Source organism: Rhea americana, unplaced genomic scaffold, assembly GCF_003343005.1.
Source record: "Rhea americana isolate MKP2758 unplaced genomic scaffold, rheAme1 scaffold_44, whole genome shotgun sequence".
Taxonomy (NCBI): domain Eukaryota; kingdom Metazoa; phylum Chordata; class Aves; order Rheiformes; family Rheidae; genus Rhea; species Rhea americana.
The window spans coordinates 1,618,262-1,644,355 of record NW_028186579.1 but is presented as its reverse complement, the minus strand read 5'-3'; the positions used below and the strand labels follow the sequence as shown (position 1 = coordinate 1,644,355).

Genomic DNA, 26,094 nt, shown 5'->3' with positions numbered 1-26,094 from the left:
AAAAAAAAAAGAGAACAAGCAAATAAATTAAAAAAGTGGGAGAAAATGCACTATTTGAAAAGATGGGAGAAGCGTGTCACAACTTACATATAATCACCAAAAGAATGCTTGATTATCTACAGACTCTGTTCAGATTAGTTAATTACCAATTTGTTTCACTAAAAGAAGATTTACTCACAAGTTACAGAAATAAAAAGGGGAGAGAGAAGGTTTATTTACTTATTTTTCTGCATACATGCATTAAGTTTATTCTGATTTAAAACTGAATGTAACTTCTTCTGAAGATGCCCTGCTTCCTGCAGTGGTTCTACACAGTTCAAACCGGATACAACTCGATACACCATAACTCTGCCAACCTTCAGAAAAATCTTTTTTGTATAGTTCTGTTTCCCAAACTACCTCAGTGGTCCATCAGCCAAGGCTGAAAGCAAGTGCAAGACAGGAGTGCAACTTGCCCCATCTCTGATCAGCTTCAACCTGTTGAGAAGCAAACCTCTCTGGTGCTCTTTCTGGAAGTGCTGGGCACTATCTCTGCGCTGCCATCAGAAGAGTGCATTGCTTTTGCAGGAGACTTGGCTTTGACTAGCCAGCAGCACAGCTCACYAAAGGAAACCATCACTGAAAACTCATTGCTATTTTGATTTGTAGTTGACTAACTATCTTGTCACTTCTTTAAAGCTTTCCATAAACACGCCAAGAATACATCATCATTTTTTTTTTAGTGCTGTATTTATTAGGTTAACATTTGAAACAGCTTTAAATACATGTCATTAACAATCTTAGATTTATTAAGGTCCACTAAGTCAAGGGCAAGATAGTTAAAGGGTACTTGGATAAAACAGTATGCCTTCCAATATACTGATTAATACAAACAGCAGCAGAACCTGAGGGGGGAGGGGAAAAAAAAAAGCATTCTGTAGTATATTGTATATTTTAAAAAAGATTAAAAGACATCTTCCAGAAGAAATTTCTCATTGAAACAAAAAAAGCAAGCTACGAGCACTAAAAAGGGGGGGTGGGGGAAGGGAGGGATTTTTCTCTTAAGTTCGGAAGAACCTACAAAGTGAAGAAAAACAACAAAAAAAAAAGAAATTCTACCTTTTAGAACAGAATAGAGAAAGCCAAAGATTTCTACTTTCTCACATCACTACCCTCTCCCCCTATCTGAATTACTAATTACTCAGGCTTCATTTACTTTTTTATTATTATTATTACAGGAAACCGAAAAATACAAAGTCAACATTTAATATAAACAAATAGGGCCCAATTCTAATAACACTAGAGTCTCTTTCCATTTCATTTGTTATCTTAACTGAAATATATTATCTGTCACTGAGAGGAAACCCACAACATTTAAAAGAGTTGACAACTTTTCTAAATCCTTCCAAAGCAGCACTGAAGAATAGGTCAAATAAATCATAATAAAATAAAATACAAAATATAAAGATCACTTAGGATTTCTTCTTTAAATGCATCAATCATTTAAACACTTCAAAACAATGCATCAAAGTTGAACTTTCTTTTCAGAAAGACAAATGAAAACAAAACAGAATGTGCTTTTTGCATTTCTGTAAGCCATATATGTGATCGTGGAAAAAGAAGCTTGAAGAATTGTGGGGTTTTAGTAAATAAATTTATAGCCAGAGGACCCCAATTAGCTAGAATCCTAAAAATACTTTCATCACAAGACTTAGCTTGCTTTATTAGCTACAGGAACACAATGAGCAATCTTAATCTTTTTTTCACTGCCTCTGGCAAGAAATGCAGTATAGAAAAGTAAACTCTAAGAATGTCTTTTCCCTAAAGAAAATAATAAGAGGCTCTTTATTACTGCCCTGGCAGGCATGCTTATAGAACCCTGCATTCAYGCTCCCATAAATGTAGAATTACGCACAGTGAAGTCAATCTACTAGGGTAGAGCATGCTTTTTTAAGGAACAGTCCTTCAGAAAGACACAGCTTAGAATTTTCCCTTCCTCTCTCAGAGCTGTCAAAGTACAGCCTGTCGCTGGTAAAAGAGATGTGGGCTCCAGCAGGACGACAGATGACAAGCCCACGCAACGACTTACAGAACTCCAGCCTGCAGGTAAACACCAACGCCGGTGCTGCTCGGCCAGAACAACAGTCCAGCGAGCCCCTTGCTCTGCCTCCGACAGYGGCATAAGAGAGCTCACGATCGTGGCTGTTATTTGCCATCCATTCTCCCTGCGTTTTCCGCWCTATACTGCGGGCAGCCACAGGCCAGCAATTCTGCGACTCCCTTCCAAATCGCTCCAGACTGCGTGGGTGAATGCCACCAGCAGAGAGCATTGTATCCCCTAACTCACTGCTTGGTCTCATATTTCCTGCATTCTTATCCAAACCCATCTGATCCACCTCCTAGAAACCACAGCGTTTAAGAGCGGGACTCTCCTCAGGGCCATCAGCAGCACACATGGCTGCAAAGACCTCACTGCACATCATGACTTTCCCACCCCCCTGCCACTAGGTTCACTCCTCAACTTCTCTGTTGAGCTGAGAGAGTCACCGGAGCACTCCTGTTTTCTTTCCGAACTGCAGCACAGAGTGCACCTGAGCTTCCAGTGAAGTGTTTTTAAGTCACCTCTGGGTTACTTGTAGGCTTGTTTTTCAACGCCATTTTAAATTAACTGCCACATTTCCACATTATTCACTTTCTTGGTATTGAATATCTGTGTTCTAGAAATATTTAGTTGCTCTCTCCTGCTAAAATCTTCAGCTTAATTGTATTATGACTGCTACTACAGAGTGGCTCTCCCACTAATACCTCTTGACTGAGGTCTTGTGCAATAACTGAAACCAAATCAAGTATAGCACCTTTTTTGTGGGTTTCTGAAGACTACTGGTTCTGGGAAGCAGTCATTTAATGCGTCCAAAAATTCTTTCCAAATCCCAACTTGATGAACCATTTCTTCAGTCTACATGTGGCTAGCTGAAATCTATTATTACTATCTGTCCGAATTTTGCAGCTTCTCTGATTTCACTTAATACACTGTTTCATCCTCTGGACCACAACGCTGGCAACTATTGTGGAGGGTGGTCATCCAGAAATACAAAGACTGTTCTAACCAGCAGCTTTTTTAAGAAGTATATTTAGTCTTAAGGAAAACGATCAAACAGCTCTCTGCGACAGTCTCTGCGCAGTACCACATAGGAACACGTTTCCAATTCTTGTGATAAGGAAGGTATACAACATTTTTGTTGAAACCTGTTTCAGCTCCTCTATCACATGTCAGTTCCAGACTACAAGGCTTAACTATTCCAAACATGTACATGACTTGATCACTGACAATGAAGCTTCCTCTATCTGTTGTTCACACTACATTCCTGAGCCCTGGTTTTAGTGTTTCTGAAGTGACAGCTGAAATGTTAGCATACCTTTGGTGAAACGATACTCGATGCTGCTGTGCAGCTTCTGAGTCATCAGCTCATCTTCACGATTTCACAGTGTTCAGRATAGCAGAATAAGGATTAAGTTGTTCATGAAATGAAATTGTTTATTCATAGAAGAAATTCTTAGAGAGAGCAGGCCTACATAGGCCAGAGCCTAAGAAACTTAATACTGTTAAGACTGCACAAGTCAGGGACACTAAACTGCAAGAGCAGTAACTGTTTGTCCAGACAAAAGTAGGCCTTCTTTATTTGTGACAAAAAGTAGGGCTACATATATTTAGAACAATAAAAATTATGGGCAGGTTTTAACACCATTTGGTAACTAAAGTATAATTCTTAATTTTACATTAATTTGATAACTAAAGTAAATTCATAAAGATGACTATGTCTACCTGCTGAACTAGCTGAAACCTCCAGCCTGAAGAAATGCTAARTTGGGGCAAACTGATCCAACATCATCAGATATTCTCCTTTGGCCTCCTTCCTTTTTGTCATGACAAAAATGTTAAGTACAGACACCCTAAATTTGTTAAGTGAATTTTGAATTTCCTTATGAACACTCTTCCTTACTAGGGACACTATTTAGCACTGATTAGTTTTGTTGTAGACAACCAAACAGAGGACTCRCACCTTCCTAAAGCAAGCCTTGAAAAAGGGAGCTACTTATCTTTAGCTGCAAGGGAAGCACAAAATCCTCTCCTATACAATTCGTTTGGGGGCCGAGAGACAACAGCCCTCCTCATTATGAGGGTTTTCCTCTTCTGACCTATCCAGATCTCCTCCTAAAGGACTCGATTCACATGAAAGGGATGCCTAGCACTCCACTCTGCACTTCTTCTATAGTCAAATGTTTAGCAGCCAATGAATCAAGAAGGTGATTCAGCAAAAACACAAGCTGAACACAGGAATTGGACTGGCTCTCATCAAAATGCCAAGAGCCACATGGGTAAAATTAATGGGAAAGTGCTAACTAACAAATACCTTCCTGCAGGAATGTCTTTTGTTCCAGTGCCTGTCATACTAGCAGATGGAGACATACTGCAATCAGTTTCTCAACTGTAAACATAAAAAATTCAATAAAAAGAAAGATATGCAATGCTATACAAGTGAGAAGAGTGAAGAGCAGGATATAATCCTGGCTTTRTGAATTCCAAAGGGCACTAAGCCTTCTCCCTTTTGTTCTCATACAGTTTATATTTGCACAAAGCCTTTTTATTCCCCAAAATATATCATTTCCCTGTCTTGTTGTATGCACAGTATTTACATCCTCACTAGAAGATAAACCAGCTACTGGAGTTAGCAGAGTACTCTGCAGAGGCCAAGAATTTGTTCACATAATTTACCACAGTTATACGTTAGTGTATTCTCTGTTCTGTGGCTATATCTGGCAGCCTGTTCTCTCCAACAAATAGAGATAGATGCAAACTACTGACTAAAGACGACGTGTAATGACTATCTAAGAGACCCCACAAAAAAAGTAATTATAGAACTTTGCTGACAGTATGTAGCTGAAACCACTACATAAAGGAAAAAAGGTATTGCTTGGAGTTTARCTCATTTAAACTACAAATATTTAAGTAGTATTATTTTTATACATTTGAGATCTGACAAACCTTTAAAAAAAACTAAGCAGCCACATTCTATATTAAGATTTTTTCAACAGAAATATAAACTTTTGCTTTATGTTTCACTACTGTTTCATAGCATTGCTTTTGCTATTGCCTACTATTGCACTCACGACAAAGTTTTCCTATTATTTTCTTGGAGGGAAAAAAAAAGAAAAAAGAAAACATTAAGATGAATACCAGAAGGAATTTCCACCATATAGTAAATACATTTGCCTCTTCTGTCCCTTAGTGAGAATGTATTTTGGACACTACATACTATAAAAAATAGTCTCCATTTATGAGTTCTTTTTAGAATCCTGCTGTAAGCAATCCAACAACATGCCACATTTCTAGAGCTTATTCCTGCCTTACTGCATTTCAGAAAGCTCTGCTGAGGGTTGTGAGAAAGCAAAACTGAACTCTTTTTCTGGTGTGTGGAGGGAAAGGAATTAAACATAATAATTTCAATTTTAATAGTCAGTGGGTACCTTTTTGCAGCAGATGAAAGAGTTTCTTTTCTGGCAACAGATACAGAAGAACTGTGGCTTGTTTTCCTGCTTCCTGCGCTCCCGTTGGTTATACAGGACATTGAGATAGCTTCTCGGAGGCTTGGCTGAACTAGAAAAAATTGAAAAACATAAGGTTTTACAACTGCTTCCCAGAGGCCCATCTGAAAACCCCAAAGCTACCAGAGGCRGGCCGAGTATCCTATGGCAGCAGCTCCGGCATTCAGGAAGGCGATCCGGCCCGTACACGCGTGCATGAAAGCCCTCAGGCCTCGGGAAAGCCCGRGCGGCCGGAGACGGGACAACCGGGACGCTAAGAAAGGCTGGAACAGGCTGGCAGGGCTGAGGGGRGAGAAGTACTGCGGGCAGGGGCAGGGGACACAACAAGGCGACACGATACGAGGAAGAGGGCTGGTGGCGGAAGGGAACGGAGCTGCGGGCGCAGCAGTGACCCTCAGGAGGGGGGCAGGCACTCGACACACCGCRCTGGGAAACGCAGAAAGGGAAGAGCGAAGCAAAAGGAGGCGCCTGGGAGCTGAAGCCTGTGGCAGGAGTCAGTCTCTCCACTCCCACGCTGCCTGGAAGCAGCTTAGTTCAGTGACACGTCACGTCCCTTTCCAGCTGTGATCCACGGAGAGGATTACAGGTTACTGCTGGTGTTAGTAGATCGGAGCAGATTTACTAACAGACTGCTTCGACTCTGTTCCAAATCATGACAGGTTTTCAAAAATACCACGATGCCCTGATTTTTYTTTTTYTTTTTTTAATTTAAAGCTCAAAGAAGTTGCAGACAGAAACCCTGTCTACAGTGAAAGAATTCAAGGGTTGTGATATTAAGCATTCAAAAAAAAAAAAAAAAAAAAAAAAAAAAAAAAAAAAAAAAAAAGAAAGAAAGAAAGAAAGAAAGAAAAAGATGACGTTTCGGGCTTGTTTCCAGGTGCCCGTTCCACCTCGGGAAGGCGCCTGCCAGGGAGCACCCGCGCCCCCGGGGAGCGAGGCACACGGGCTGGGCCGTGAAGGCCCCGCCGCGCATGGCGGGTGCGCTGTGGACCCCCTGCGCGCGCCCACGCGGACGGCGCGCGCGGAGGAGGCTGCCGCCCGTCAGACGCCCGTTTCACTCATCGCGGCAGTTTGAAAACATGCCRCGAACGCGGGAGGGGACCGTAAGGAAGAGCGCGGGGCGGTTGAAGGCGCTGCTATTTAAAGAGCTGCGTGCCGGCCGGGCGACTGCCTCTCGACCTGCCTCTGAGACGCGGACGGTCAGGGGAACAGGCGGCACCTTCCTCACATCCGACTTTTCCCTAGTTCCCGTAAAGTCTCTCCCGTAAAGTCTCTCCCGCCTGCTGCGAGTGCCTGTCTCGATGCGCAAGCTCTTACTCACAGACCGTTTTAGGCCTCCCTCGGTTTCTGAAATTGTGCTTTTCCCCTCACAGAGGCATTACATGCTCTGAGGAAAAAAAAATCCCATCTTATCTCACACTATCCACTCAAAAAAACAAAAAAAAAAAAAATCAATTTTGACACTAGCTCCGTGCTACATCCTCACTTTGCAGAGGGTAAGTTGTTGCTACATCGCATGGGATCTTAATGTTCGTCAATCACTCGGACTTCAGCAACAAGCCTGAAAGACAGAYTGAGAGGAAAATAACCTGTTTTCTTGGCAGGCTTAGAGCAGCATGAAATAGATAGAGGACGAGGCCTGAAGATAAAAACGAATGGTAAAAAAAAAGCATTCAGGCCAAATCAACTGTTCTGCGCACCAAGAACAAACTAACRCACAGGGGCAATGCTCGAACGCTACCAGCATCTGGTCAATTTGTCAAATTGCAGCTTTAATTCAGGCAGTCTGAGAGTTTAAATATGTTCCCATTTTAAAAGGGCAATTCACATACAAGTCTATCYGCCAAGGGAACGCCAGGTATCCGAGGTCCTTGCACGAGGGCAGGAGCGGGCCGAGGCGCGCRGCCCCGAGCGGCGCGGGAGCTCGGCTCAAGCCGAGATCAGGGAGGCCAAACGGAGCACGCTGAAAGCTCGAGGCAGAGACGAGAACGGGGGAAACCTGCAGAAGGCGCTGACAGATGACGGACAACTTCCGAAACACTGCAAGGACGGGTGTCGAGCTCCCGAACACTGCACAGATCCCCTTAGCGTGGCTCTTTGCAACCAGCTATACTTTAGAGACCTTTAAGATGTGCATATTTTGAACATAGCTTTTACTTTTAAGGTTTACATTCTCAACATAAAAAGCAGAACTTTTTTTTTACCTCTTCCTGCAACTTAGACATAACAACAAAACACATACGGGCTCAGAAAGCACTTCTAGCAGCAGAAGCACATAAATTAGCTTCTTCTACTTCCGCTGACAAGTCAAACATCATCTTTCTGGAGATGCATAATATCAAGGCCTCTGATTCACTCTTGAACTGCATGTGACCTTGACATCTCTGCCTACTTTCATAACAGACCAATGCATCTCCAGCCAGCGCAGAAGCAGCTTTGCAGAGATGTGAATCAGGAGATTTAACAGCAATCGTTTTCAGGCAAAGCACTCAGTGAGAAGTGTAAAAACCAGTGCAAAGAACAGCAGTACTTCAGACAGGTAGCATATAATGATATAGGCACTTACTAGGATGGGAAAAAACGCTTACTTTTCCTGAGCAAGGAGTACATTAATATGAACATTTTGCTCACAAAYGGCATCTAAGAGAATTCCTCCTACTAAATATGACAAGTGTCAGCCGCAACTTATGTCAAAGGGTAAAAATGAGATCATGAATAACACTGTAGATCAACAGCTCCATACTCTGTTGACTGCAATAAAGATATATTATCACCTCTAAGACAATTTTTGGTTGGTTGTTCTTCTGTAAGGAGTGATCATGCTAAATGATCTGTGGAGCACTTCTTTATTTCAGTGAGTGGTAAGCAAAGTTAGATGTAAGATGAAGACTTTGAATCAATGTAAGAACAATTTTTCTAACATGTAACTATTACACATAACTCTGATTTCTTGATTCATTGATTTCCTGAAAAAGTGATGAAAGTATTTGGACACGGACCTAACCACCAAAACATCAAAAATCTGAGGGAAGCTGCACTGGCATCATCTTCAAGAGTCAATAAAATAAAATAAAATAAATCAGCTGCTCTTACAGTCAAGAATAAAATCTTGCCAGTTGTAGTTCAATGTGTCCCACCCTTAATGTGCAATAAAATGAAGGGAAAGGGAAAAAAACACAGACATAAAACAAACAAACAAACAAAATACACCACACAACAAGCCTCTGTTCAAACCCTACACATAAATAACTTTGTCAATTATAAATACTTCTTTTTTTCTAGCTGTGTATTAAATTTTTACTATATCTTCAAAAGTGAACTTTAGAAAACCTGTTTATAATGGGGGGAGAAAAGCCCAAGTAATCATTGGTAAGTCAAACACGTTACAATTTAAAACAGAGAGAAGTTTAAGCCATGTAAAAGTCTCAAAGTATGGAGCATTAAAAACTGACTACTCATGGAGTCAAAAACTCAGAAATCTTGATTTTTCTGACCAAAGTTGGAACTCCAGGGAAGCCAGTCCTCTGGGTCCAAAACCTTGCAATTGTCTTCACAGCTTTTGACTTGCACATTGCTAGTGCTGAAAGGTTTCAAAAATTAACAACATTATAACCTTCCCCACTGTAAAGAGATCCTTCCACAGCAGCCAAGGCAGTTTTGCTTCAAAGAACCATGAAATGATGAAGCAGCACAGAGAAAACAAATTCCAGATCAATAGACTAAAACAATTAAGTTTTCCCAGCACCCAGATTGCACATCTCTGCCAATACCACATTATATGTCACTTTAATACAAACAGTCTGAAATTTTTCAGACTGATCAGCACTCAGCTTTATCTGTTGGTTTGGAATAAGAGCCAGACACAAACTGAACGTAGAATGAAAGCCAGTGTACACTGACCAGGATTAAAGCCAAATTCTCAGAGATCAAAGATGTAAAAAATGTCATTTGTGGATAAAGATTCCCCTGTTTTGATAATTTTCATATAATGGTATCTGCTGAGTTCAAAAGAAGCATTTCATTAACGTGTCAACTATACCAATGTGTGAATGAAAGATAAGAAAGATTAGAAAAAGCAGACCACAATAAACGAAGAATCTATTTCCAACGCTTTATCAGTCTTTATTAGCTAACTGGGAAAAAACTGAAGCAAATCTGCAAGAGGTAGTGGTAAGTTTTGAAAATGCGTGTCTTGTGCTAACACAATGGCTTTTATTTTCAAACATACACTTAAGGTACAAGAGCTGAGTATCAGTTAGCAATTCACTTTATTCCCAAGGCATTTATAATTTATTATGACCTTTACTTGTGTTAAYTGAAACAAAGATTCGCTGAATTTAAGACTTCAAGTTTGCTGATGTTGTCAGGTAAACTGCCTTTCTTACAAGGAAAAGTCAAATCCTTCTTTCCTTTCTTCAGAAAATCTCAATTCAGAGTAAGTAACTGCAGCTATGTTGAAATAGCATCTGCATATACTCCATCCAGGTGGATTTAAAACAAAAACCCTCAACAAATTATTTCCTAGAATAAAAAAGATTTATTTAAATCAGAAACTTTTAGCTTTTTTATGATATAAGGCATGTGATATCAATTCTCTTCCAACAAGCTTAGAATAATTTATTTTCAGCAAAATTTGAGAGAAATAGAGGTATCTCAAATATATTATATGCTTCAAGGTTTTCAGCAAGTAAATATGATGGCCTGAAGGACAGAAACCCAGTTTAATACTCCTGCCATGGAAAAATTTACAGTCTATGCTCAATAACACTACTGGACACAAGAGAACCCACACAGGCAAGCCACAGAGATTTAAATAGTTCTAAACATAGCAGAACATAAGAATTTACTAACAATTCCTTCTTAAAAATAAAGCCATCAAAAATAAATTTGAAATTACAATAAATCTGAAACTTACTTCAACACATTAAAACAAACTGTATGAAAGCAACTACAGTCACTCCTTTCCTTCCGAAATTTCAAAGAATGTCAAATCATTCAACTTATGGAAGATGCAGGCAAAAATCCCCCCCCTCTATGCCCCCCTCCTCCCCCTCAGCATTTTGGTTTATTCAGCTATTAGGGTCAAATAGTAAGTTAACACAATAGAGTTAAATTCTGGTTAAGTCTTCTTAAGTCACAGAAACGTTTTCTTTCTTCTATCACATAAACAAAAATTACAGGTCAAGGTAAGATTCTAGTTCTAAAATAATCAACAAATCAGGAAAAAAATCAGTTCCATTCACTACCTAGAGGTAATACTCCATCTTGTTTAATAATGTAACTTTAAGAGGAAATTAAGTTTTGATAAGCATGTTTTCTCTTCTATCAGCAATTATATGTAGCTGAAAAAGTACTTCAGATGCTTCTTATACCTTTCTATTGAACTACAATTTCACCAGTCTCAGCTGACTATTGGTTATTAAGCATATCTTATTTAACRTTCCCTATTAAAAGGAAATAAACTATCTGAATAGAGGCATGTTAAATATGCAATGGTTTGAGAACGTATAGCAACTGCAAAAATAGTATCTTTAGATGCAAGTGAATTCCTCTCAGTGGTTACCATGTCGAGATAAATTATCTAAAATCTTAAGGATGATTAAACATTTATTTACAAGTTTCTTACTTAGTTTGTAACTGGTGACTTAAACTGCCAATGCACACATTTTATAACTGATTCTGATAGAGACATAAAATTGTTTTTTCAGGTATTGCATTCTTGGAAGTCCAGGGGAGCCAAGCCCCTGCTCCGACACATGGCTCTTCGGGCAGGAATTTCAAACTGCTGCGCTGGGCAACTGAAGAGCTCCTTAACATGGGAGAGCCAACAGCTTGCTAATCACACATGGCCCCTTTTCTTCTCCCTCCCTGAAGTACTATTCTTTTGCAACGCTTTTCCAAAGGTGCCATCTACTTCCTCAACCAATTTCCAAATGAGATAAATATCTATTTCCTCTTTCGGATTTAAGTATGGTACTGCGAAACAACTGGATATACTCTGACAGTGACAAAACTACTCCTCAAGTGTTACAAACAATAATCTATTTTTTATTTTAAAAAATGTACTGCCACCATTTAATATTTCAAACACTGCTATTTTTAGCTTGAGTGCTACTCTATCACTCTCCATGATGCGGAGAATTTGTGAAGCTGTTCCAACAAGTACATAAATGCAGAAAACATATATCCAAAACTATGAAGAGCACACAAGAAGAATTAAGGTACTTATCACCACAACTGAAAAAATAATTCTACAGTCCTACACCTCTGAATGTTTTCTCCAGTGAACAGAATTGCTTCWCTGCAGAAACTAAAACTGGCTTTTCCTCTTCCTTTGTATTTTTGTAAACTTGGTTTAGTTGGTTAATGACCCTTAGGTCATTAATGCCCTCTAGTTCAGATTCTTTGAATGAAGGGAAGTATGAGAAGATCGAGAGTAGTAAGTATGATGGGAAAACAGCAAAGAATGGAGCAGATGGACAAGAGAAAAAGAGAATATGGGGAAAAAATGGGAAGTAATGTAGAAATGAAGAATTTTAATGCAGAAAGAACAGATTRCACTAAAACCGGTACCTGGAAAACCCATTAAGATCTCAAGAGTGTCGTAATTCATTATGTGAGCATACAGCCTGCAGACCTCAGTTGGACTGTCCCCACAAGTAAAATGACACAGGTACAAGCTTGCCAGGTTGGTCTTAATATGGCAGGTAAGTGTGGCCTATATTCCATCACTACTGTGAATATTTTCTTATCTATACTTCTATTTTCAGGAGCTTGAACATTTACTAGTTCTACAACTTAAATGTGTACCCTATCATCAAAACAATTATGTTCATTAAAAGGGTTAAGTAAGACTGAAGGCACAAATACAAGCCTATCTTATGCTTTAATTAATGTAGCTTACTGAATTCCTGAAGTCAATTTTTGTTAATTTAAAATAAAGAAATGACTTAACATTATTGAAATGAAACCACTGTTGAGATAAGGTAAAAAATCCATCTGAAATGCTTTGCTTACATTAGCGCAACAAGATAGGATTTGATGTGAGATACTAATTTGGGGTTCTTACTGAGCAGAGGCACCACTTCACACCAGAGAAGGCAGCAGAAAAGCATGGAAGAGCTCTCCAGAGCTGTAAAAATCCACCGCGCTGCATTTCCCACATGCAGCTGCCGTTGCAGATTCCCGAGATCTTTGCTTCGATAAAATAAATGCCTCTTCGTCTGCCTGTCCCCACTGCCGTGGGAGCCAATCTCTGCCAACTGCCACCCGCTTTCTTCAATTTCACTTTGAAACTCAAATTTGCATACAAATTATTTGATATTAATTGTTGTCCAAGCAATAAGAAATATTCCTCTGGGAGATTCAATCTGTGACCAGCCTCCTCATTGCTTCAAGTCCAGAAAAAGGACATGAACTCTTTTTCCTCTACAGGCAGATATGCAAGACGTACTTTCTGGTAGACAGCCCCTTTTTCAGGCAAGGGCGCATACCCTGCTGATGTGATTAGTCTGAGCTACTCTCCCAGTGCCATTGTGTGCCACAAACTTGTCTCCACACCCAGAGCCCGAGGGATAAATTCTCCTGTTACATACGTTTTGACACCCTGAAAGATCTTAATAGGTTTACCAGGCACCAGCTGCGAGCCAATCTATCTTTCTGGCAGCCACAAGTGCCAGACTGCTTTACGCTTTCCTTTTCTTCAGTGTCCAGGTAATCTTTTTTTTGGAACTTTTTGTGAATGTTAACTGCATCAATCAAGGGCAGACACATGTGGCAACAAGAGCGCAGAGCTGCCAAAAGCAAAGAACTTCCCACCAAAGAAATACTACTTGCCAAGACATCTATTAAAAAAGAAAACAAATCCCACAACCCCCAAACCATGCCCTACGAAAATCCTCACTGAAGCCTGGACTAAGACCAAAGTAAGCATACAAAAAAAGTTATAGGGAAAAAAAAAAAAAAGGCTACACAAAGATAACGCAAAAAATTTAGTTTCATCTATGGTTGATTCAATCAATAAAAGGATAGAAAATAAAAACAGAATTCGTTCACGATGAAAGAGATGCAACACAGACAAACAAAAACAAAGGATGCCAAGATCTCTTGTTGCACTAAGATGGACTATCAACTTTGGAATGAGAAAAATCAGATAAAATGTGACCTATATTTGTCCCTATCAACATGATTTGGTCTGTTCATAACAATTATTTTTAGCATATGAAATGTATCTCTTCAAAGAGACTGCTGAGCTGGTTAAAGAAAGCATGAAGAGGTTTTAAATATAAGATACTTCAAAGATATTTTAAATAAGATACTGTCTGCTACTCAGATAGATTAAAACTCTTGTTTTAATATTCAAGATTACTTTTGCCAGTACTACAATCCGTATTTCAGAAATAGTTCTCTCACCATATTTTCCATACATTTTCTTACATTTCTCTTGCCATATTTCAAATTAACCACTTCTCTCTGAATATACTCAGAAATATACATACATCTATTCTTGATGCTCATTACTTATGGCAGTACATATTTCAATGCTGCTGTAAGACTTTCTTGAATTAAAACATTCTCTAAGTWTTTTTTTAATAAAAGGCTATCTATATTTCTGTGAAACTGCACTAATTGTCACAATGCAGAAATCCAGACTCTTGATAGGATCACCAACACCAAAGAGTTTTAGAGGAATTCAATAACCTTTGTAGTAACCACGATTTGACTAGTAAGAGCCTGTTATGTACCCGTACAACACCTGCAAGAAAAATTAACAATGACTTCACTATTACTTTCATCTGACAATTCATATCTCCTGACAATTCTATGCATTCCCTAATTATTTAATCTTGTTAAAAGTGTTTCATGAATTCTTCATCCATTGAATGAACTTAAAATATGGAAAGCACAAGAAAAACCTGTGGCATTGCAAGAAACATGTATGATCTTTTTCCAAAGCACTCATTCAAAGTAAATTTAAGATTATACAAATCTCAAGCTCAGTCTGAAACTAACTTGAGACCTGTACAAAATTCTAGTGACTGTATGTTAACAATCATTTTATTTTATGCTATTTTTATACCATATAATGTAGCTGGGATACAATAAACAGTGAAGCTAATTCTTGCCTTGTGGTATTAGGTAACTGAAGATAAAGCAGACATTTCCTCCATAAATTAAATATAACATCAATTAGTCATAATTCATGTTTGTTCATGTAGTAGCTATGCACATATCTCCCCCCGCCACCAAATTCTTTCCTCAAAATTACATGCTCCCATTATCATTAATTGGGTGGAGACATAATACCACAAAGCTGCAGAGATTTAGATTTMCTCCTCTCCCTACAAGAAAAAATTACTTTCTTCTTCACTGAACAAATTCACCTGGAGAATTCTGCATGGCCCCAAACCCACACAAGGCATTYTGCAGAACACAGCACATTTGCCCTATCTGTGTACTGAGTTTGCTGGATATTAGGCTGCTTCAAGTCAAAGGCATGTGGCCACGTTTGTGCATATTCTAGCTCCTCTGTACACAAAAATGAAGAAAACGGTTCTAACTTGTATATATTTTATCCAGCTTTGCACTTAAAAATTCTCTTTTTGTCATTATGGACAGCACAACTGATTTAAAATCACTGAACTGATTTAGCCRAAATACTTGTTAGAACCTTGTTTACAGAGTTTGACAAGGAAGCCTGAATCTTGATGAGACAAGAGATGTACATTGGGTAGAGAAAAGTTGTATTTCCAAGCATGGCTGACAACTGTCTGCCAATTATCAAATAAGAGCGAATGCAGAATTCAGAGTCCAAACCAATTAAGCATCATCACTCCCTCCCATCTGTCAGAGAGGCAGTAAAAACCCCTAATTACAACAATTTGAGCTCTCTGCCATGTCTAAAATAATTCAAACTTTCAGCATTTTCAGCTCGAGTATTTCAACTTGTATAATGCAGCCACCCAAACAAAGGCTACGCTTCGCCACAGGGTCAGGTCAGGTTGACTATCGTGTTGGTATAATGATTTCACAGCAGAAGTAATGGAATCAAGCTCAGAGAATTCTGCACTACACACAGTTTGATGGAGATACACACATTTATAGTTTCCTCTCCACTGTGGAAAATTAGAACCGTGAATTATACCTTTTTTTCAGCCATAGACTTAATAGACATTACTAATATATATCCCTGCACCTTGCTACATATGCAATTTTAAGTTGGAGTAAATTCAAACAACTCAGAGCTCTAACTCTCCTGAACATAAAAGAAAATATTCATGGAAAAAAAAGGAAATATTCACGCATATATCTAAAAAGTGCTGCAAACAGCATCCAGTTTCTTTATTTTTAAACAATCCTACGCATTTCAAAGTTACAGCGAAAAAATTATTCGCCATGTTGAGTCCAGTGATGCATTGCTGAGTGGCTGCAAGGCCACTTCATACAGGAAACCTAGTGGTGATGAATGATCTGCACATACGAACAAAGAAAATAAACACATTCTGAAAATTCCCTTATTTGGAGGCAAAATTTATTTTTTTATTTAGAAGCAGGGGTAATGTAACCTCTAATACATGTCTAGCTAGAAAAACTTCTAGGTGCAAAGCCAAGCCAAAACTAAAATCCTGAACTTCTCTAAAKCTTCAGAAGCCTAGGAGGCACCCACCCTAGGCACTCCAGTTATAAAGCACTATCATTTAAATTAGAAAGGAACCTTTTTACAAAGACGAAGGTAAATTTTCACAGAGGATTCAAGTACACAGAAATGTCAGCAAACAGTATGATTAGTAAGCACATTTCAGATATTTATTAACCATATATTATGAAGTCTCCCATAAAAGCAACTAAAAAACCACCACCCTCAAAATATACCTGCTTCTCCAAACAAGACAGGAAAGAAAAGAAGTTATCATTTAGAAAGCTTTCCATTCATAAAACTCTAAATCATTATGTTCTGCTTCAAGAAAGAATTTACTAAATACGGGCTTACTTTTACTTGGAGCTGATTTTCTCACAGAAGCTACATGGTCTTCGGAGATAGCAAGGCGTCTTAGCACATCAGCCAATGCTGCTTTCAGCACAGTGATTTCATCCTCTTGCTGCTGTACCCTCAGCTCTAGGGCTGAAAGACGGTCCTGGACATCAGAGGTGCTTGCAGCTGAGATGCTATCATCTGTTTGGAAGGGAAATAGGATACAAAGAAACATTTAGTTGCTCTGATCAAAACAAAAACTATAGGAAAAARAAAAGCAYACATCACAAGTATGTCTGTCTCATCATTTAAGAATACTGAAGATGCTCAAAGAAATAAGAAATGGATATTATATTTCACATATTGAATAAATGCTTCTAGTCAGAAGCACTGCTAAATATAAGCTTATATAGAAGGTTTAAAGAGTGTGATCCTGCTACGATGATACAAGAAGGATGCTTTCCATTAAAATACTGCAAAAGGAAAACATGTTCTATCAGTAGAAGAATGACTGAAAATAAGTTTATTTAAATAGCCAACTGAATTAATTGAAAAGATATAAAACTGTGGCCACATTTTGCAATATATCCTCTTGGAACTGTTGGAGAATTTTAAATATGATCCTTCATTTTAAAGCAGAATGTAATGCTTAAAAAATAATTCACAGTTGAATATTTAAGTATAGCTAGCCATGACCTAATTACATCAAGTGATGGTCTCAATTTAAGCAGTCTAGATTAGAGTTCTCAACTCCAATTCCTCCTTTTTCTTTTTTTCTTTTCACATCATCACTCTGCATGTTCAAAAAAAATATACGACGTTATAACATTTGGCCTGAAGCGAAYAGAAAATAAATACTCTACAAATGGTTCCAAAAATCTGTTTGGCCACACAGAGATAGATTAGTATTGAAGGCATAATCCAGCCAAATCTATTCTTCAGTGGTAAAAAGGAAATTACAGCTTCTGCATATTCTTTGCCTTTGACAGTTCTTTGCATTATTTCTGCCAAGCCAAAATAATACATAACAGATTTTATATTTGGCTGTTTCAATAAATCACAGTGCAATCAGTAAAAGAGATCCATAGAAGAACGTTACTCAAACAAAAAGGTACTGAATTCCTTATCTATCCTGGTTTGGACTTACTAATATTCCAAGAAAACTTTTAATACAAGATCACAGGTTTATGAAAAAATTTAGAAAATTTACCTCTAATGTACATATAAGCAGATAGTATGAGTCTAGACATTATAAAACGTATCCAAACAGCAAATTTACACATAAAGATAAAAGGCTGGATATTATTACTGTGATTGCATATAATCCAAACTTTAACCCACTAATAGGATGAACAAACAAGAAGGAAAAAAAAAAAAAAAGAGAAAGTTAATATAAAGCTGTAATCCTGAAACGCTATTCACTACTCTATTTCAAAGTCTTAAGCTTTGAACTACTTGCATAAAGGCATCACTCTTAAAATGGAAGCAAATAAAACACTGGGCCAAATCCCTCCAATGAATTACAGGTGAAAGAGATTCAGGATTTTAACACCAATTTCCCGGTTATTAGAACTGATAAAGCCTTAATATTTGATACACASTACAGAAGAAGCAAATAATGCTTAAGTTGAACAAAATTACTACACAAAATTATTAAAACAAAATTTTACTAGTGAAATATACTCATAATTATTAAACTGAATGACTACATCAATAAAAACRCAGAGCTCCTACTACTTTCAACTGAAATTGTGTAAATTGTTTTCAAGAAARTAGTTTTACATATTGTTATTTTTTTGCCATTCTGTTAAAGCTTAAGTAGAAATATATCACTTCCTAGTTTATACTGCATTCAATCACGCTAATTAATAATGAAAATAATAATTAAAAAAAAAAGTCTGCAGGAGTGAGATCAGACTAAGATCAGCTAGCCAGAGACAACAGATTAGAAAGACTCTGAACAAAATGCCTTTAATAGCCAGCCATAGCTATTCCTGCATCATAGATACAGGGAAGGTCACTTTTCACATCCAGTATTACTATGCAATCCAACGTACTCAATGCACTCTCAACACTACTTCAGAAATTCAGATAGAGGATGGCCAGTACAGTTCTTCCCAACCTGGGGAAGATTCTCATATTTAACAAAAACAAAAAAACAAAACAAAAACAAACCTTTCCCAAAGAAACAACCCACTTTCCCCTTTTAGGGGACCACCAGAGGTTCCTTACAAGCACACATCTAYGCAGCACATGAAGAACAAAGCCAAATTTACATTAATTCAGTCACCAATATGACATTTAACTTTAAGAAAGTAAACTGACTTCAAGAAGCACCACAGAACTAGTATTTTTGCTATACTTGCAATATCAGCCTTCAAATAAATGYAAAAAAACCAGCCAGATACAAGGACTGTAGAAAACAGTGGCAAGTATTTTCAAAATACAACCATTACTGTATTTATCTCATCTTACAGTGGTAGCAGTCCAGATCAACAGGGAAGAAACAACAGTTTGACATTGCCAAAATAACAAAATAAAGCTCAATTTTCTCTTTTTTTTTTGTCCAACAAAACCTTCAATTAATAAAGTATTAAAAGGCTTTGTAAGGGGTAAATTTCCAAACCTTGTAACATACTGTAGATTACCATAAAACATTTGTGAAACAAGCAAGTGGTTCTCTTGCAGCTATGTTAAACCATCGTTTCTCAGTGTTGCAGAGGGGGTTCACGAGATGCAGCGACTARAGGGAGATGCTAGACAGCAAAATCACCACTAACGAATTCAAGAATATTGTGGTAGATCTCAATGATCACAGTTGCACACTGGAAAGACGTTTTATTATCCTTTATCGCTCTGCAGAAGCAGCATATGTTTTGAATGATGACAATTATATATTAAAATGCCCTTCTTGGCAGCATCCTGAAAAGTAAATCAATTAYGGATTGGCTTAAAAGAAGATGCCTTGAATGAAAATAAACACGACTGCAATCACTGAAATCATTTTAACAAATCTGCACAAYACACAACTACACCATTACACTGCTTTCCTCCCCCTCCCCCAGATAAATTTTCAAAATACCTGGCTTTCCTAGTTTTCTTCTTCCATTAGAAATGCATTCTTACAATCCAAAAATCTATTTCAAGATAAATTTAACTACTTCCTTTTAAAGGAAAAGCCTCCTTTAAGGGCATGCCTTCCCCTTTCAGAGGGGGAAGAGTTGTTACCTAAATTCAAAGTCAAACAGGTGAAGCAGAAGTCAGTCTCCTCCCTTCCTAATGTCCCACAGCTAAACATCTGGCGATTACCTTGTGGCACAGCTAACATTTGTCCAGGCCTTCCACAAGCCACTTAAATTTACTAAACTAGGCAGAGATTTATTTGTGTATTTATTTTACGAGGAAAAATTGAATTAGGGATTAGAACAAGACATTTCTAAGTGTAATTGTTTTTATTTTGATCCATTCACTTCATTCATTCTTTCTAAATAGCATTTCTTTTAGTCATTTGGTCATTTAAATGTAACCAAATAGCATTATTTCTGACGTGTCAGTCGCATTTCCCAGGCTGGCCGCGACCTATGCTTTTAAGGTGGTCACTGGGACCACAGCTCCATCATGCAAAATGAACTGCCTACACTGCCTGCYGGTGATAGCAAGGGAAGAAGTGGATCTATGGTCCTTCAATCTTAAAAAGCACTTTAATATAGAGTATCAGTACTCAAATCACAGCAAAGCCATGCTAGGTCTACAACTACAATACTGCAACTTTAAAAATGACCTGTGTTGTTGTCTTACCACACTTCTCTAGCCTGATTTTTACTGCTGTCATTAAAAAAAAAATTGTTCTCCTCCTCATTTTGGAGTAAGTGGGTTTGTATGGGATGCTCATACTCAGCACTCRTGGGACTCCTGAGTGACGGCTCTTAAAACCAGGGTTCATTTATAATGGTCAGCGAACAGCCATATGAAGACGTATGACACTTCATGGTGCTCCTCAGAGCTGCACAAGTAAAACCACTGCTAGCAGATCTTAGACATTAGCCAGGAACCTCACCAGGGGTATCCAACACGTAGGGATAGCACTTAACAAACCTCCCAACTCACGTATCACTCTGCTTCTGTCACCCACAAAGCATGCGAGGATAACAGCATTCGAAAAATATCACTCTTGGTCACCGACCGCCCAGAAGAAATTTGAACCAGCTCAATTTAAAAAGCATCTCCCAACCAAACCTTCTATTCTGGGGCCCCTCAACAATTTCAGAGCATCCATTAATCACTTCTCGGAGTCAGCTCCTGCAGGCCTTGACAAAGCAAAGAGCTTGATTTTGGACAAAAGCAACATTTCAGGAAAACAAATTCTACAATCTCCAGCACATGGAAATTTAAACCACAGGGTGGAAAAATCCTACATTTTATCTAGTAAAGCCACACAAACCACAGATATGTTTAAATCCCCATCTGCCAAGGCACCCACGCAGTTTTCAGTGTTTTCCCAGGAGTGCTCAAAGTCTTTTATTACAGAAATGTAACGGAAATTACTTGTGAGCTGATCTCTATATTGGTCCTGGGAACACAATTTCAGAAAATAATTGGCCCCAAAGATTACTTTTGCATTATAGCAAGGATGGCTCCACATGTGCAGAAAGCTATGTATTTGCATAACCTGACATTTTTATTCTGAAGGCCAGTGAACAATTTGACTCTGGCTASGGGTTATGTTTCCAGAGAGATAACTGACAAATTTGGTTTTCGTATGTTGTTAAATGATACAAAAACATTGCATTTTTCGGCAATTCAATCTTAGCAATAGCTTACCAAAGGTGCAGAAATTTATAGAATCTCATGCTAGCGATAAGGAAAAGAAAATTCCTAAAAAAAGACAGAATTAGCCTATACAGACTTCTGCACACAGTGGCTCCCTCACCTCTTCCGAATGCCAATATGCATACAGACTACCTCAGTTTTGTTAAGGGATGAGTCATGGGAGGAACATGAGAAGAACTGAGATTAAAACACACAGTACAAATATGGAAGATTAAAAAAGCCTGTCTGCCCAAACAGGAACCATATTAAATTCTATCCTGTCCCTAGAAATAGAAGATAGACCTGGTGGCATTAAAGTGGAGTGTGAAGTTCTCGACAAGTTTTCCTTCACTGTAATTACAMGACTCTGGCCTTCAACACTCTTGACTGCCTCCATGCATCTTTGACTTCCTTTCCTGCTTTTTACACTCTTTTTAAATTTTCCATTCAAAAACTGTTTAAAAAGAACACACTGCCTAATCTTGTTATCCTAATGGATAAACCGCATTTTTAATAGTAAGCCATGTAATAAGGYTGCTTATTATTCATGTTAAAATAGAGCAGTGCTATCCACTACATAAATGAAAAATACAGAACTCAGTCATTAAAAAACAAACAAAAAACAAACAAAAAAAATCCCTCAAGTCTGGAAACCAAAATTGTGTCTAAAAACCTTAGTAAAACCCTGAAAGGAATATTATGTTATTATGAACTTATGGCTGTAATAAATTTAAATTGGTCAATATGGAATATGCATAGACATTCTTATAACCTAAAGCTCAATTTAAAAATAAAAGTTAAAATAATAGACCATAAGAGTACTTTAACCTATTTTAGCATGGCAATAAGTTTTAAATATCTTTTTTCCTTCTTTAAAACTACACTGGACAATTTTTCTTAGTACTGTTCAATTAAATATGATATGTACATTATACAACTGCATTTTTTTGTCTTTAGGTGATCAAGGAGAAGATTTTAATCATAGCACATGAACATGCTGCAATGCAAAAGTCGCTACAGATCTTTACAATCCATGGACTAGTTTAAGATTTACTTAGAGCGAGTCCAAGTCTGTGAGCCTACCACTACACATTATCAAGAAAATCACATGYGTTTCTGTGGCAATCTCATTTTAAAGAGTTGATCTGACACATAAATGATCTACCGCTTCATCACTAATCTTCATCCCTAATAACTAGGCAAAGTTTGAGGCATACTAGTAGTAGTGCTTATGCATGCTAAATATATTGTACACACAGGCTTTCATACCTTTTATGCTGATGCATAAAAAGCAGGGGAAGAAAAACAATTAAGAGACAATACAAAAACATCCTGAAAAAACAACTTTGTACTAACCACAAATTGCAGAAGGTGTTATAAAAATATTTTACATAATAATCCCATGCATTTGTTGCTGTAAACACCCTCATATTATTTTAACACAGGCCATCTAGAAATATAACGACATAAGATGCACAGACTACAGCTCCATGCACGCTGCATTTGATGAACACAAGTGTTTAGCTTGCTTAAGTTTACAGTAACTGTATTATTTACAGGACAACCAAATTTAATAGGAAACAGAATAGACTTTATACTTGCCAATGCCAAGTTTGATTAGCAGATCAAGAAAACAAACCCAAACAAACCACTTACACGCACTCGTCTCATATTTGACACTGGCATCCACGTTATCACGTGAAGAAATGAGTAATCACGTTGGTTCTCACGCGCCCTTTCCCAGACTGTGTATTTCATACCAATTTTGYCTCCATCAAAGCTTATCTCAACAGTAAAAACATTCACTGTTTCTACCATTCCTACCACCCACTATTAAAAACACCCAAAAAGCAAAAAAGAAAAACCCCACGAGAACACCCCACGCAGCAGCACGTGTCCCCATCTTCCACGTTTATGCAGCGGGAAACGTCGTCTTCGCCAGCGAGGCGTACGAGTTCTTCATCGCAGCCTCACGCTCGCTTGAGGTGGCGCACAAACTAGTCCTCGAACGTACGAACATCCTCGTAGGTACCTGCAACCAACGGTTTGTCTTTACTACTTCTACCTTCCTCTCCTCGCGGTCGGCGGCTAGGACGGACGAGCAGCGCGCAGACACCCGCAGCAAAGCGCCCAGAGCTCCGAGCGCGGCGCGTGGTGCTTCCACGACACCCATGGGCGCCCCGGGCTCTTTCTAATAGCTAATACCATTTTCCTGACAGAGAGAGCCAGAGCATCTTTTCCTGTTGTCGAACATAAACGCGTGGAAGCTTGTATCAGAACTGAAGCAATTGCTGCAACAAGCCCTTCTACTATAAATTAAATATTACACGTGTATTAAAAATAATATTAGAGCATACATTTATTGGTAACATATCCTTTATCAAAAATATTTCAACTCGTGCTAGAAGTGCCAGTGTTATTAGCACTCCTGAACATTTCCAYGATAAAAATCCTGATTTAAAAGCTGTATGTTAATAGCTTTGCCAAAAATCAAACTCAGAACTTAAGCGCCAGGAGTTGCTTTCCCCTGTCCTTTCCTCCTGGTGCCCAAGAAGCGCTGCCCACACCGATYCAGGTACGACTCTCTGAGAAAATAAGTTTAGACGTGCTGAAGAGGGGCTCGATCTGCAGCGGTTYCCTCCCGGCTCCCAGGCGGCACGCGAGCCCTCCGGCAGCGACGCTCGACGCGCCCCGGCTCCCAAGCACCGCGGCCAAGCGCGGCTCTAGGCTGGCCAGAGCAGGAAAGCATCCCTGCTCCGAACCCACAGGGCAGCCGGGAGGAGGAACCCGCGGGACCTGCCGAACCCGAAGCAGCGGGCACCGCCGGGAGGCTCYGGGCGCACCCGGAGCTGCCCAATCCACCTGCTTTGACAATCCGGTCCTGGGAGATCCAAATTGGGCAATTGCTTAATTAGAAAATTGAGTAATTAGGAGACGCTTTTGACCTTAATCTCTTTTTAATTTCGCTCTTCATCTATTAAATGCAAATATCATCCCACACCGCGTAAAGGTTAATTAACAGTTGTAGACCGCTGAGATACCAGCACAAGCTCTGTAGAGAAGTCAGCGCTGAAACTCATGCCTTCCTCTGAAGAGCAAGAAGTACATAGGGATCCATGCAAAGAAAACGAAGATAATTCAAAATACTGCACAGCTAGTCCTCAGGCAGAAGCACTGCCTGGCTGGGGGGAGACTTTGACCAAATAGTTAAAGACTGCATCTTAATATATGATCCAGAAGACAAAAATATAGTTATCCCAATTCTGGCTTTTACATTCATCTCTGACTTTTCACTCTTAACTTAGAAATAAATAAATATAATAAAACCCTACAATTCATTACTGCCATGAATCCAAATAGCAGCATTAATTGTTGCTGATCTGCTCTGCTCACCACCACAAATACTACTAGCAGTGTTCAGTCTCTGACAAAAGTACCAAAATGCAAAACAATACACAGAGCAAAGTCTAGTAAACTTCACAGAAATTTCAGGGTTCTTGTCTTTTAAATAATAATAAAAAAAGAGAACACTGGAAACACACTGACAAGGAAATTGGTGTGAAGGATTGTAAAAGGGGAAAAAAAACCACAAAACAAACTTAAAGCACTAATGTAAGCTGAGACTCTCCACCAACCTCAACCTCCTTCCCTGCCCACTCCAGCCCCTCACTTTTATTATTTTTATTAACTGCATTTGTCAAATGATGATGCCAATTCCTGTTCAGAAAAATGTTTGTATATTTAGTGTACTTTTGGTACAACTTAAGCCCACTTCATATAGGTTACTGCTGATTTCCCAGGACAAAATTCCATTTCAATTACATGTGGATTAAAAAAAAAAAAAAAAAAAATCCAGTTTGCCAAACATTCAATCTTTAGATTGCAACAATGCTGGGAAAAATCTGACATTTCCCATCACTGTAGTAAGTTTCCTCCTCTGTAAAAAATCTGAAAGTGCGGGCACCAAACGAGTTTTAATCTGAAACTCATGGAAGCCCTCCAACTTGTTAAAAAATTTTTATTTATTTGGGCAACAAACTCATCTGAGATTTGTTTGTGGTGTAGTTTTAACCAGTACATTTTCTCCCAAGAGGAAAGCCATGTTTCTGTTCTTTAAACTTGCTTTTCCTTGATCAATTCTAGGCCACAACTTCAGAAGCAAAACACAAAAGTACTGAAGTCATTAAGTGAGATAACATGAGCCAAAGCAGCATACCCCTCTTCTTGCATGGACAGAATTTACTGTGTACCATGCGGTGTTTATTTGCAAAACTCTACTAATCCTAAGTCATGACAAAACAAACTAGGAATAGTTCTCCAGCCTCTGTTATCTAGGAATTAAGTTAAATAGTATTGCTGAAAATAAGTGTTGGAACACATTTCTGAAACTAGTTCAGCTGGATGCTTCCTGACCGGTTTTTCTCTTCCCCCCTTGATTCAAGTACCTAATTTGTAACTAATGCACAAGCAAAGTTTAGAATAGCACAGAGTGGGTTCACCTAAGCCGYCCTGTAACACAAATGCAGCTACGCAAGACTGCACGAAGTCAAGAAAAATAAAAGGCTTCCTGGTTTACCTTACTAACTTTCCCAAAGGAGGGTGCTTTGTGTCCCTACCRGCCACTCCTGAGCCTGGGCTCTACCGGCTGCCAGAGGCTGCCTGTGTTTCACAGGTGAGAGCAAGTTATCCCATAGACCTAGTAATAACACGCTTACCCAGCGGGAATAGCG

At 38.7% G+C, this 26,094-nt stretch overlaps 1 protein-coding gene across 5 annotated transcripts in view; it reads right to left on the bottom strand.

Annotated features, from left to right (window-relative positions):
* Window positions 1-26,094, bottom strand: part of EML4 (EMAP like 4) — a 148,171-nt gene that overhangs the window by 57,094 nt on the left and 64,983 nt on the right. For all 5 annotated transcript variants that reach the window (XM_085315831.1, XM_085315829.1, XM_085315830.1 and 2 more), the window contains exons 2-3: window positions 16,574-16,756; window positions 5,506-5,635 (exon numbers count right to left, since the gene is read on the bottom strand). In XM_085315831.1, coding sequence (XP_085171957.1) covers window positions 5,506-5,635; window positions 16,574-16,756 — 313 coding nt within the window. The remainder of the gene's footprint in view (window positions 1-5,505; window positions 5,636-16,573; window positions 16,757-26,094) is intronic.